The sequence below is a fragment of the Myxocyprinus asiaticus genome, chromosome 9 (genome assembly GCF_019703515.2).
Source record: "Myxocyprinus asiaticus isolate MX2 ecotype Aquarium Trade chromosome 9, UBuf_Myxa_2, whole genome shotgun sequence".
Taxonomy (NCBI): domain Eukaryota; kingdom Metazoa; phylum Chordata; class Actinopteri; order Cypriniformes; family Catostomidae; genus Myxocyprinus; species Myxocyprinus asiaticus.
In genome coordinates, this window is record NC_059352.1 from 40,054,692 (window position 1) to 40,066,836 (window position 12,145).

A 12,145-nucleotide genomic window follows, 5' to 3' on the forward strand; every position below is an offset into this window, starting at 1 on the left:
TTCCGAATCTGACCTTCTCCGCTGGAGATCGCAGCCTGCCTGTCGCTATTTGCCTCCCTCTATTTCTTTCCCTCTCTCTCTTTCCCCTACTCGTACTCTCTCTCTCTTCTTTTCCTCCTGTTCCTTGCCCTCCTCAAGTCCCTCTCTCTTTCTTTCGCTCTCTCTCGCCATTCTATCTCACCCACATGCACGACCACCCATCACATCCCTCCTCCGCTATGATATGCCATTCATTCTTTGTGTATGTCTTTTTTTTTTAATCTATTATCTAATCTGACAGCAAAACTCCCTTATCTTTGTTTTCAGTCATTTGTAATGCAGTGTTTTCTTTATTTCATTATAATTTTGCTTGGAGCTCTGCGGCACAAAAGCTCTGCTCTTTTCTCCATACCTGCAAGCTGTTCTCTAATAAACATTCAAGCTCAGCCAAGCATTTCATGTCTGTTGCTTTAGGATACAGCTTTCCATATGAGCTGTGATTTGTCCTCTTACATGCAATTAACAATATTCCAACATGCATATGTGTATTTTCCGTGTTCGAATTTCTCTGCAAGTTAAGAGGACTCATTCAGTGCATCATGGGTCGCAAGCACAGCTGTGAGCATGGAGGCAGACACAGCCAGTGCGGGTTCATGGGATCTCTAACAAAGCATGCTGGTGCCTTCACTGCATATTATTCTTTGAGAAGTGTGCCCTTTAAACAGGCTTCCTGCCTGTGTTATTATTTTATTGTCTGGTGGAGTTGCCCTGGGCATGTGTTAGCATTAGACATGCTTACGTGGATTACCTATCCCTCTGGTTCTTTACAGACCTACCCAGTCGCACTGCATCACAGAGGCGTTTTCTAAACCTAGTTTAGTTGCCGTAATAGAGTGATATCACATTGCCTTTGAGGTTTCCTGTAATTCATGTTTCAAGTGTGTCTGAAGTTGCTGAAGTGCTTTGATTAACCATATATAAATATTAAAAAACTATACACACAACTAAATGCATTACAATCATGAAGCAATTCTTACAGTTAGTGGGTGCAGTGGGCTCTAGGCATGTAGGACGTTATGTGTTTGTGTGTGACTAAATTTTGCGGACAAGTTTACTGAAAAAATGCTTTGCTAAATCTGAGGAAAATAATTTCCCTTATAGGGAAAAGTGGATCAGAAAGTATGTGTTTATATATTCTAAAAATGCCCCAAGTTTCCTTTTAGGGCTATGATTAGGATTTGGGTTATGGTTAGTACTTACAAATAGCTTTATTGAAATACAATAGAAGTCTATGGTATGTCCCCATTTAGATAACAAGGTAAACGTGTGTACATACTTGACTAAAGTTTGGGGATAAATTTGTCCTCAAAAAATAGCTAAATCTGACATAACATCATGGTTACTTGTGTAACCTCCTTTCCCTGATGGAGGGAACGAGACGTTGTGTCGATGCAGTGACACTAGGGGTCACTCTTGGGAGCCCGAGACATCTCTGGTCTTTGATAAAAGGCCAATGAAAATTGGCGAGTGGTATTTGCATGCCACTCCCCCGGACATACAGGTATAAAAGGAGCTGGTATGCAACCACTCATTCAGGTTTTATGCTGAGGAGCCGATATAAGGTCCGGCCATTTCAGCGGGTAGTTCAGTGTTGTGGCAGGAGGGACACAACGTCTCGTTCCCTCCATCAGGAAACAGAGGTTACACAAGTAACCATGACGTTCCCTATCTGTCATTCACTCGACGTTGTGTCGATGTAGTGACACTAGGGGTCCCTATACGAAACGCCACAATTGGCTGAACTTTGTTACGTGAACTGGCGGTGTGTGGTGGGCAGACTACTGTGTGCCTCATAGCCAGCACACCAGGTCGACACGTAACCTCCCCCAACATATTTATGAGTGTCGAACGGCCCTTTTTGGGGATAAGTCGACTACCCAAAAGATAGAGACAGGCTTAACCCAGTCGTGGTCTCTTTTCCCTTTCTTTTTTTCCACTCCCTAAAAAAGAAGGGGGATTATCCGGCTGGGCCACCAGGTCTAGTCGGGGGGTGTCCCTCCCAAGGGGAAGACACCGCGGAGACCACACCTCGCCCAAAGAGAGGGGGGGATATTTAAGTGGAAAAATACGTCACATGGTCATTCCAACCATGTGGAGAGTCTTCAAGGTAGATCCTGCCCAATGGGGGAGGAGTTACTACAAACTGACTGGGGCAGAGGGGCTCTGCCCAAGGAAGACGCAGTTTGCCAACAGGGAAACGAATTAGCAGAAGATATATAAATCGCATGGGGTTAGCCTTACAGGGAACCGCCACATGCGGAGCACCTACCCCAGAACAGGGCTCTTAGTTAGCGCGTGTACTGGGCCGGCAGCGAGTCTCTCCGAAAACTCGACTGCCACAGGGCTCGGAGGAAGTCAACCAGGGAACAAAGTTTGTGAACACTACTGGGAATTAATGGCGCACGTCTTCAGCTCCAAGGGAGGTGGAAAGCGCTATGTGCAAGCGATACACCCGGCCAGCTATCCCGGGCTTAATCGCGTGTGTTTCGCTTGCAGGTCACCTACCCTCTTGATGGAAGTGAGTGCAGTCAGGAGGGCATTCTTCAAGGAGAGTGCCTTAAGCTCGGCTGACTGCAAAGGCTCAGAGGGGGCTCTCTGTAGACCCTGAAGAACTACGGAGAGATCCCATGAGGGAACGAGGCACGGTCTGGAGGGATTCAGCCTCCTGGCGCCTCTTAGGAACCTGATGATCAGGTCGTGCTTCCCTAAGGACTTACCGTCGACTGCGTCGTGGTGTGCTGCTATGGCGGCAACGTACACCTTCAAGGAGGAAGGGGACAGCCTCCCTTCCAGCCTCTCCTGCAGGAAGGAAAGCACTGGTCGCGTCGAGAAGAACACCACTTAGCGAACAGATGCCACTTAAAGGCATACAGGCGCCTCGTAGAGGGGGCCCTAGCCTGAGTGATCGTGTCTAAAACCGCGGGTGGTAGACCGCTTAGGTCTTCCGCGTCCCATCCAGGGGCCAGACATGGAGATTCCAGAGGTCTGGGCGCGGGTGCCAGATGGTGCCCCGTCCCTGAGAAAGAAGGTCCTTCCTCAGGGGAATTCGCCAGGGGGAGCTGTTGCGAGGAGCGTGAGGTCTGAGCACCACATCTGGGTGGGCCAGTAGGGTGCTACCAGGACGACCTGCTCCTTGTCCTCCCTGACCTTGCACAGGGTCTGTGCAAGCAGGCTCACGGGGGGAAACGCATATTTGCGCATGCCAGGGGGCCAGCTGTGTGCCAGCGTGTCTATGCCGAGGGGGGCCTCAGTCAGGGCGTACCAGATTGGGCAGTGGGGAGGATTCTTGGGAGGCGAACAGGTGCACCTGTGCCTGTTGAATCGACTCCAAATCAGCTGGACCACCTGAGGGTGGAGTCTCCACTCTCCCCTGAGGGTAACTTGTCGTGACAGCGCATCCGCTGTAGTGTTGAGGTTGCACGGGATGTGAGTGGCTTGCAGCGACTTGAAGTGCTGCTGACTCCAGAGGAGGAGACGGCGGGCGAGTTGTGACATACAATGAGAGCGCAGACCGCCTTGGCGGTTGACATATGCTACCGTTGTCATGTTGTCTATCTGAACTAACACGTGCTTGCCCTGGATCAACAGCTGAAACCTCCGCAGGGCGAGCAGAATTGCCAACAACTCGAGGCAGTTGAATGTGCCAATGCAGTCGCGGACCCGTCCAGTTGCAAACAGCGCCCCAGCCCGTTTTGGAGGCGTCTGTCGTGACCACGACGCACCTGGAGACCAGTTCTAGAGGAACACCTGCCCGTAGAAACAAGAGGTCGGTCCAAGGGCTGAAAAGACGGTGACAGACCAGCGTGATGACCACACAACGTGTCCCGTGGCGCCATGCCCATCTCGGGACTCGAGTCTGGAGCCGGTGCTGAAGCGGCCTCATATGCATCAACCCGAGCGGGGTGGCCACCGCCGAGGATGCCATATGCCCCAGGAGCCTCTGAAAAAGTTTCAGTGGAACAGCTGTTTTCTGTTTGAATGCCTTCAAACAGTCCTGCACCGACTGGGCGTGCTCGTTCGTAAGGCGCGCCATCAAGGAGACTGAGTCCAACTCCAAACTGAGAAAAGAGATGCTCTGAACCGGGAGGAGTTTGCTCTTTTCCTAGTTGACCCGAAGCCCTAGTCGGCTGAGGTGTGAGAGCACCAGGTCCCTGTGTGCGCACAACATGTCTCGAGAATGAGCTAGGATTAGTCAGTCATCGAGATAGTTGAGAACACGAATGCCCACCTCCTTTAATGGGGCAAGGGCAGCCTCTGCGACCTTCGTAAAGACACGAGGAGACAGGGACAGGCCGAAAGGGAGGACTTTGTACTGATACGCCTGACTCTCGGATGCAAACCGCAGGAAGGGTCTGTGTCGAGGAAGGATCGAGACATGGAAGTACGCATCCTTCAGGTCTACGGCCACAAACCAATCTTGATGCCGGACACTCGCCAGAATGCGTTTTTGCGTCAGCATCTTGAACGGGAGTCTGTGTAAAGCCTAGTTCAGAACTCACAGGTCCAAGATTGGCCGCAACCCACCGCCTTTTGTCGGTACGATGAAGTAGGGGCTGAAAAACCCCTTCTTCATCTCGGCTGGAGGGACAGGTTCTATCGCACCCTTCCGTAGGAGGGTAGCGATCTCTGCGCAAGGTAGCAGCATTTCCGTCCTTCACCAAGGTGAAGTGGACACCGCTGAACCTGAGCGGACGCCCGGCGAAGTGAATCGTGCAGCCGAGTTGGATGGTCCGGACCAGCCCTCGCGTCGGATTGGAAAGCGCAAGCCATGCGTCCAAGTTCTGTGCAAGGGGGACCAAAGGGACAATGTCATCGGGCGTACCGGCAGGTGGGGCCTCGCGGCGGGGCGGAGCTCGAGGTGCCACACCACGTCGTGGCCGTGCTGAGTCTAAGGACATCGAAGCACTTACCTGGCTCCTTGTGACCACCCCCGGAACAGCCTGGGACGGGGAGGAAGAGGCCTGTCCTCGTGTCCCATGGAGACTGTCACATCGGGGGCAGATTTGTGCCACAGCTGGGCGCTTAGGGGCGGGAGACCGCCGCTGGAGCGCCAAACCTGCCAAATAGAGTTGTGGACGGTGGTCGTGATGACGGCCATGCACACCGGATAAGTGACCCAGGGAACAAGGAAACCGCTCTTGCTGAGCTCTTGAGTACTGCAGCCACTTGGGCATGCAGCGCAATTAAATGCAAAAGGTAACAAAAAGATGGAGATCTGCTTACCAGGTCCAGAGCAGCGGGTTTCGTTGTCCCTGGGTCGCCCGTCTCAAGGGCGCTTTGAAGCCTTTCACGGGTTCTGGGTGGCCGCGAGACGGGTGGCGTCTGCTTCCTGCGGTGGGCTCCACGCTGGGCCGAAGGGGCAGGCTGCGGCGAAGCCGGTGCAGTCACCGCAGGGGGACGCCCTTGGCGATGAGTAGACGGGGTGTGGGATCTTGAGCCGTGCCGGGGCAGGATATGCCGGCTAGCATCCGTCTACTGCTCCACCATCGAAAACTGCTGGGCAAAGTCCTCGACGGTGTCGCCGAATAGGCCCGCCTGGGAAATGGGGGCAGCAAGGAATCGTGTCTTGTCGGCCTCGCCCATCTCGACCTGGTTGAGCCAAAGGACCACTAGTGTGGCCATCGTCCGCCCGAGAGACCGCGCTGTGACCTCCGTCGCTCGGAGAGCGAGGTCGGTCACCGAGCGCAGTTCCTGCATCAATCCTGGGGCGGAACTACCCTCATACAGTTCCTTTAGCACCTTGGCGGACTTGCAGGAGAGCCATGGCGTGCAGGGCGGAGGCGGCTTGTCCAGCGGCACCGTAGGCCTTGGCCGTCAGAGACGACGTAAACCTACAGGCCTTGGACGGGGGCTTTGGGCACCCGCGCCAGGTGGTGGCGCTCTGCAGGCATAGGTGCACCGCGAGCGCCTTTATCCACCGGGGGATTGCCGAATAGCCCTTGGCCGCCCCACCATCGAGGATAGTGAGGGTGGGGAAGCCGAAAAGATCGGGACCGGGCAGTAAAAAGTGCCTCCCGCAACCTTGTCAGCTCTTCATGCATTTCCGGGAAGAAAGGAACGGGGTCGGGGCGTGGCTTTGAGCGGTGCCGCGAGCCCAGGAACCAATCACCGAGCCGCGAGGGTTCAGGGAAGAGCGGTGAGTTCCACTCTAGCCGACGCTCACGGCTGCCCGGGAAAGCATGTCTTCATCTCCGCGTCAGCCTGTGACTGGGTAATCGTCCCCGAAGGGAGGAGCCCAGTTTAGGCTTACGACTGGACGAGCCCGCTCTCCGATGCTGCTCTCGAGAGCTCATCACTTTCGTGGGCTCTGAATAAGAGGTCGAACTCGCCATGAGATGAGCCGGCGGACTCATCCAGAAGCCCGATCGGGGCAGACGAGTGTGCTGGGGATTGGGAGATCCGCGGGGGGATACCCGGTGGAGGCGGTCCCATTGGGGTCCCCAAATCGCCCCCAGTGCTAGCCGCTCTGGCCTCATACTCGTGGGTAAAAGGACTGAGGCGGGGAGCCTCTGGGGTGGCTTGCTTTCTTACGAAGGTGAGCTGCGACCGCAACGTTGCCATGGACATATCCTCGCAATGAGAACATGACCATCCACGAACGCTGTCTCCGCATGAGCAGTGCCCAGACAAGAAAGACAGTGATCGTGACCGTCAGAAGGCGAGAGATAACGAGCGCAACCAGGAATAACACACAATTGGAAAAGCATGTTTAGAAAGACGCGTCTTTAAAAAGACGTTCCGTGTGTGCCGCTCTTTTAGAGAAATATACTCTTTTAGAGAAATATGCTCTTTTAGAGAAATATACTCTTTTATTTCTGCCGAAGCGCCCAGGGGCATTCTCTGCAGTGCACCAGTGCAGAGGCGGGAGAAGCCGCTGAAATGCGCCATCAGATCCAGCAGAGGTGAATGAACAGTAGTATTCAGCTCAGTGAGCATGACCGTTCGGCTCCGAAGACAAAATCTGAATGAGTGGTTGCATACCAGTTCCTTTTATACCCGTATGTCCGGGGGAGTAGCATGCAAATACCACTCGCCAGTTTTCATTGGCCTTTTATCAAAGACCAGAGGTGTCTCGGGCTCCCAAGAGTGACCCCTAGTGTCACTACATCGACACAACTTCAAGTGAGTGACAGATAGGAAACCTCTGTTACACCTGGCTCCAAGATGCAGCATAAAGGGAAGGCGACACAAATGGGTAAACAAGAAAAGGTATTTATTAACAAAAAACTAATTTTTAACATAATCAGAATATCAGTAATCAGTGATGTCAGTCAGTTGTGAATGTAAATGTATGAACATGAAGTGTTGTAACAGCAAGTGCATGGATGCTAAAAATAAACAACAGCCAAAACTGAAACGGGGAGCTGGCAGACTGCCTAAGCAGCGGCCACAATTAGTGGAAGCACAGCGTTTAAATCGGTCACCGCAACAAGGCTCAGGTGCACACAAACCACGCCCCAATCACATCAACTGAACCTGCAAAGAAAGAAAACACAGATACAGCACTGACTGGGTCGAAGCAGTCAGTGTAATTTGCGGAGTTTAGTTTTTTTTTTTAAATTATTAATTAAATAATGTTTTTTGTTTTTTGTTTTTTTAATTCTCAAAAACTAAAAGTTTTCTTTTTAATGGCAAATTTAGCTGTTCTGGAATTTGAGCCATTGGATTAGCCACGCCCCCTATTTCCAAAACCAGCACTCCAAAGATACCAAATGAGCTTTATTGAGAGCGACACCAAGCAGAAGTGGTTGTCAAAAATAACATCAGCAAAATAGCACCCCCAACTGACATTTGTTATGAACCTCATCACATAAAAATGGCATTAAAGGAATATAACGAGTTCAATACAAGTTAAGCACAATCAACAGCATTTGTGGCATAATGTTGATCACCACAAAAATTATTTCGACTCGTCCCTCCTTTATTTAAAAAAAAAGACGCAAAAATCTATGTTACAGAGAGGCACTTACAATGGAAGTGAATGGGGCCAATTTTTGGAGGGTTTAAAGGTAGAAATGCAGAGCTTTTAATTTTATAAAAGTATTATTTGAGCTGAAAGTTGTTTAAATCTTCATTTTTACAATCATTTTAGGGTTTGTTGACATGACATCTTCATGGCAACGAAGTTGTACAATTGGCTATAACTTTACACAAAAAAGGTTTGTAAGCGATTTTATCACACTAAAATCATGTTCACACACATATTTTTTATGTCTTGTGGCTATACTTTTGATACTGTGTGTATTTAAAAATGTACGGATTGGCCCCATTCACTTCCATCGTAAGTGCCTCACTGGAACCCAGATTTTATCTTTTTTTTTTTAAGAAAAGAAGGGACAAGTCAAAATAAATTTTTGTGGTAATCAATATTATGCCACAAATGCTGTCGATTGAGCTTAACTTGTATTGAAACCAGAATATTCCTGTAAGCCTCTATAATTCGCTGCAACTACAAAAGCCTACTATAAAAACGCAGACACATTTTTGTTTGCTGTTTACAGAGTCTTGTACTGTCACAGAGACTGGTGCGAAATCTCAGAACACTTATTTTTAGTGATATCGTTCAGGAAGTAGGAACATTTTTAGCATACTTTTCCATGAAAAATGACTAACAGCACCTTTAATGTGTGGGTTAGGGTTAGTTTATAGTAAACTTTATATTAAAACAGTAGGTGTTCAATTTAGTTTGTGTGTATTGTGACACTTTCTGTTCTGGCTCTTTTCAGGACAGCACAATGATGCCCGTATGAACCTGGCCATCGCTCTAACAGCAGCCCGTCATGGTGCTGCCATTGCTAATTACACAGAGGTGGTTCATCTGCTAAAGAAACCAGACACTACAACAGGCCAAGTGAAAGTATGTGGTGCCCGCTGCCGAGACGTTATCACAGGTGAGATATGTATAAAGTAAAACATGTACATCACACAGGACAACACATGCACATTTATTTATATATAAAAAATGTTTATACTATTTACTGTACCGTGTATATTAGTAAGTACTTTCTGTGTATGCACAAGCAGTTTTAATGAATGATATTCATGGAATTACTTAACAATTCAAAAGTGAAATAAAATTAAATGGAACTTATCATGGAACAGAGGATTTTCCATGTTCTAAAACAAGTGATCTAACGTGTAGGCATAATCTAATGTTCAACACAAAACTCCCACCCCAGTCCACCCAGACCATTTATTGAAACTAACTTGCTAAAATGGGTCATGGAGCCCCCCCAAATGGAGCGAACTGTATAAAAGGTTTTACTGTTTTGGTGCAAGAAACCTCAACCAACATTATGGACTTTTAACAAGTGGACTTTATGCTTCCAAAATGCTAAATTCAAAATGTAACAAGCAGCAACCCCTTTAAATTCAGCAAACCCCATGTTCATAATCTTTGTAATTGAAGAGAATTTTTTAACATTCTCAGTAAATGTCCCCTGCAGTCAGCCGTGTTCAGTTAGTGTAACACCCCACAATGCCGTTCACAGGGCAGGAGTTTGACATTCGTGCCAAATGTGTCATCAATGCTACCGGCCCATTCACTGACTCACTGCGCAAAATGGACAACCAGAAAACTGCCAACATCTGCCAGCCAAGTGCAGGAGTTCACATCGTCATCCCTGGATATTACAGGTAACTCCCACAATCCTGCCTTCTGCTACTGTATCTCTCCCTGCCCTTTTCTTTCCTCAAGTGTATGTTATGGTGTTAACAATGCAAAGTGAGATGTGTATGTCCATATTGTCTTTCCGATTACAGCCCAGACAACATGGGGCTGCTGGACCCTGCCACAAGTGACGGGCGTGTCATCTTCTTCCTGCCTTGGGAGAAGATGACTATCGCCGGGACGACGGACACGCCCACTGAAGTCACAGCCCATCCCACCCCTATGGAGGATGACATCAATTTTATCCTGAGCGAAGTCCGGAATTACCTCAGCCCTGACGTGGAAGGTAATATTACCCACCTGTGCACTTTGGAATGTTTGTGTCACCTTAAAGAAACCCTGTTTAAACGTTCAACAGTAGACATTAATTCTACAACTCAGCAAAATATATCTATTATGCCAGTTGTGTCATTTTTTGGAGGAAGCACCAGTGGCAGTCCTGGTTCACTTGCCACAGTGCCCTAGATGAGATATAAAAAAAAAAACCACTTTTTAACCCTTTAAACTCGGATGAGCCCGCTGAGAAAAAAATAAATATCAAATGTTAATGTTAATAACTACAGTCTTGACCAACACAAAATAGGTATCGTTTTAAATATTAGAAGCTGTACTTTACAATGCATCTAGGCATTATGACCAAAACTAAACAAGTGCTTTGAAATTTGACAAATCAGAAGTGTTCCATTTAAATAATTTATTTATTTTGTGATTAACATTTTTATTGATTCACACAGAAAACACGAGAAACAAAACATATATACATGGAATCAACATTTAACATATAAACCCCACCACTACCCCTCCCAATCCCCAACCCCACCCTGACCCCCAACAAACACTCCCATGGTCATGAGCATATACACACACATACACAAAATATATATATATATATATATATATATATATATATATATATATATATATATATATATATATATATATAATAAAATAATGTATTTATAATTTTTAACACACATATTATTGTAATCGGTTAAAACATCAAACTGATCAAATAGCCATGTGTCATATGTAGTTGGAAAGCTCTCAAAGAGTAGAATAAAACCAGCCTATTTGTTTTACTCACAGACAACAATATAGTAAGAAATAGCTAAGTATATGTCTTTGACATACAGGTTACATGTAAACAGGTGTATGCCGCGTTTTCATTTATAACTTCAAGAAAAATAAACAGAAAATAATATATCACATACTGTTACTTAGAGGAGGCGATTATCTTTAAAACGAGCCCAGACACAACATCATCGGATGCAGAGATCATTAGATAATCCACACGAAGCACAATGTGCATACAGTACATAATGTGCTATCTGGCTAAAGATAGATCTAGCTTTCCTGGATCAGATCAGAAATTATTTGGTACATTGTCCAGTGTCATGGAACGCTAAACCTATTGTATAATAATTCAGATCTGTTTCTGTGCGAGTTGCTGAAAAAACAGCGAGATGCAGCACAACAGACAAAACAAGACATCTGTCTAGTGCAGGGGTGGGCAAAGTGTTTTGGTACAGGGGCTACACTGGGCTTTAAGTAGTACATAGTGGCCACATTGTATTTATTTTGAGATACAATGTTCTGTATTAATTGACTCTTGTATCTTTTAAGCCCAGAAATAGTTATGAACTCATTCTAGTGCATGATTGCTATTCTGCAATTGCCTAAAATATTGTTCAACAAAAGTAGATAAGTTTCTATCAGGCATTATAAAAACTTGATAAAGGTTTAGTATAATTATTTAGTTTATTTTACCATCTCTACTTCCCTGGTAATTTATTGTTCAAATTAACATACTGTACTCTACATCAGAGGTCGGTGTTATTCAAAAATAAAAGATTGAATAAAATGTTGAAAGTTTTTGAAAGCATCTTATAATAATTGACACAAAGCGGTTACTTATTTGATTCATAAAACAATACCCGTTAACAGGCTAAGTGGGTCATGATGTGGGTCTCGTCAAAGGTTTGTCCACCAGTGGTTTGACTTCCCATTCAGCACACAACTGAATAAAACAGGCTGCGTGACTAGGTTCCAATGCAAAATAATTAAAATTACTAAATGAAAAAAAATTCTGGATAAATGAGCCACAGGCCAGATTAAAGCATGTGGATTCGGCCTGCAAGCCATAGTTTTCCCATTCCTGGTCTAGAGCATGTTTACATAGATTTTTTTTTTTTTAAACAGCACAGAGAGATGAAAAAAATACGTATTCAGTGTGAACGGCCCTTAGTCTAGCGGTATACAGTAGTTCCAATTGTGACCTAATGTTGATTTTTTTTGTAAACCAAGCAAAATTGCAACTTTTGTCAAATCATATGAGTTTGGAGTGACATGAGGGTTGGTAGATGATTACAGAACTTTCCATTTAAAGCAAATGATCTATGGAAGGTGTGACTTGATCTACCTAAACCAAATTTATAA

The 12,145-nt window shown here is 46.7% G+C and overlaps 1 protein-coding gene across 1 annotated transcript in view; it reads left to right on the forward strand.

Moving 5' to 3' along the window:
• Positions 1-12,145, forward strand: part of LOC127445835 (glycerol-3-phosphate dehydrogenase, mitochondrial-like) — a 55,181-nt gene that overhangs the window by 15,391 nt on the left and 27,645 nt on the right. Inside the window, exons 7-9 of the mRNA XM_051706240.1 lie at positions 8,766-8,930; positions 9,531-9,675; positions 9,802-9,995. Of these exons, the coding sequence (XP_051562200.1) occupies positions 8,766-8,930; positions 9,531-9,675; positions 9,802-9,995 (504 nt within the window). The remainder of the gene's footprint in view (positions 1-8,765; positions 8,931-9,530; positions 9,676-9,801; positions 9,996-12,145) is intronic.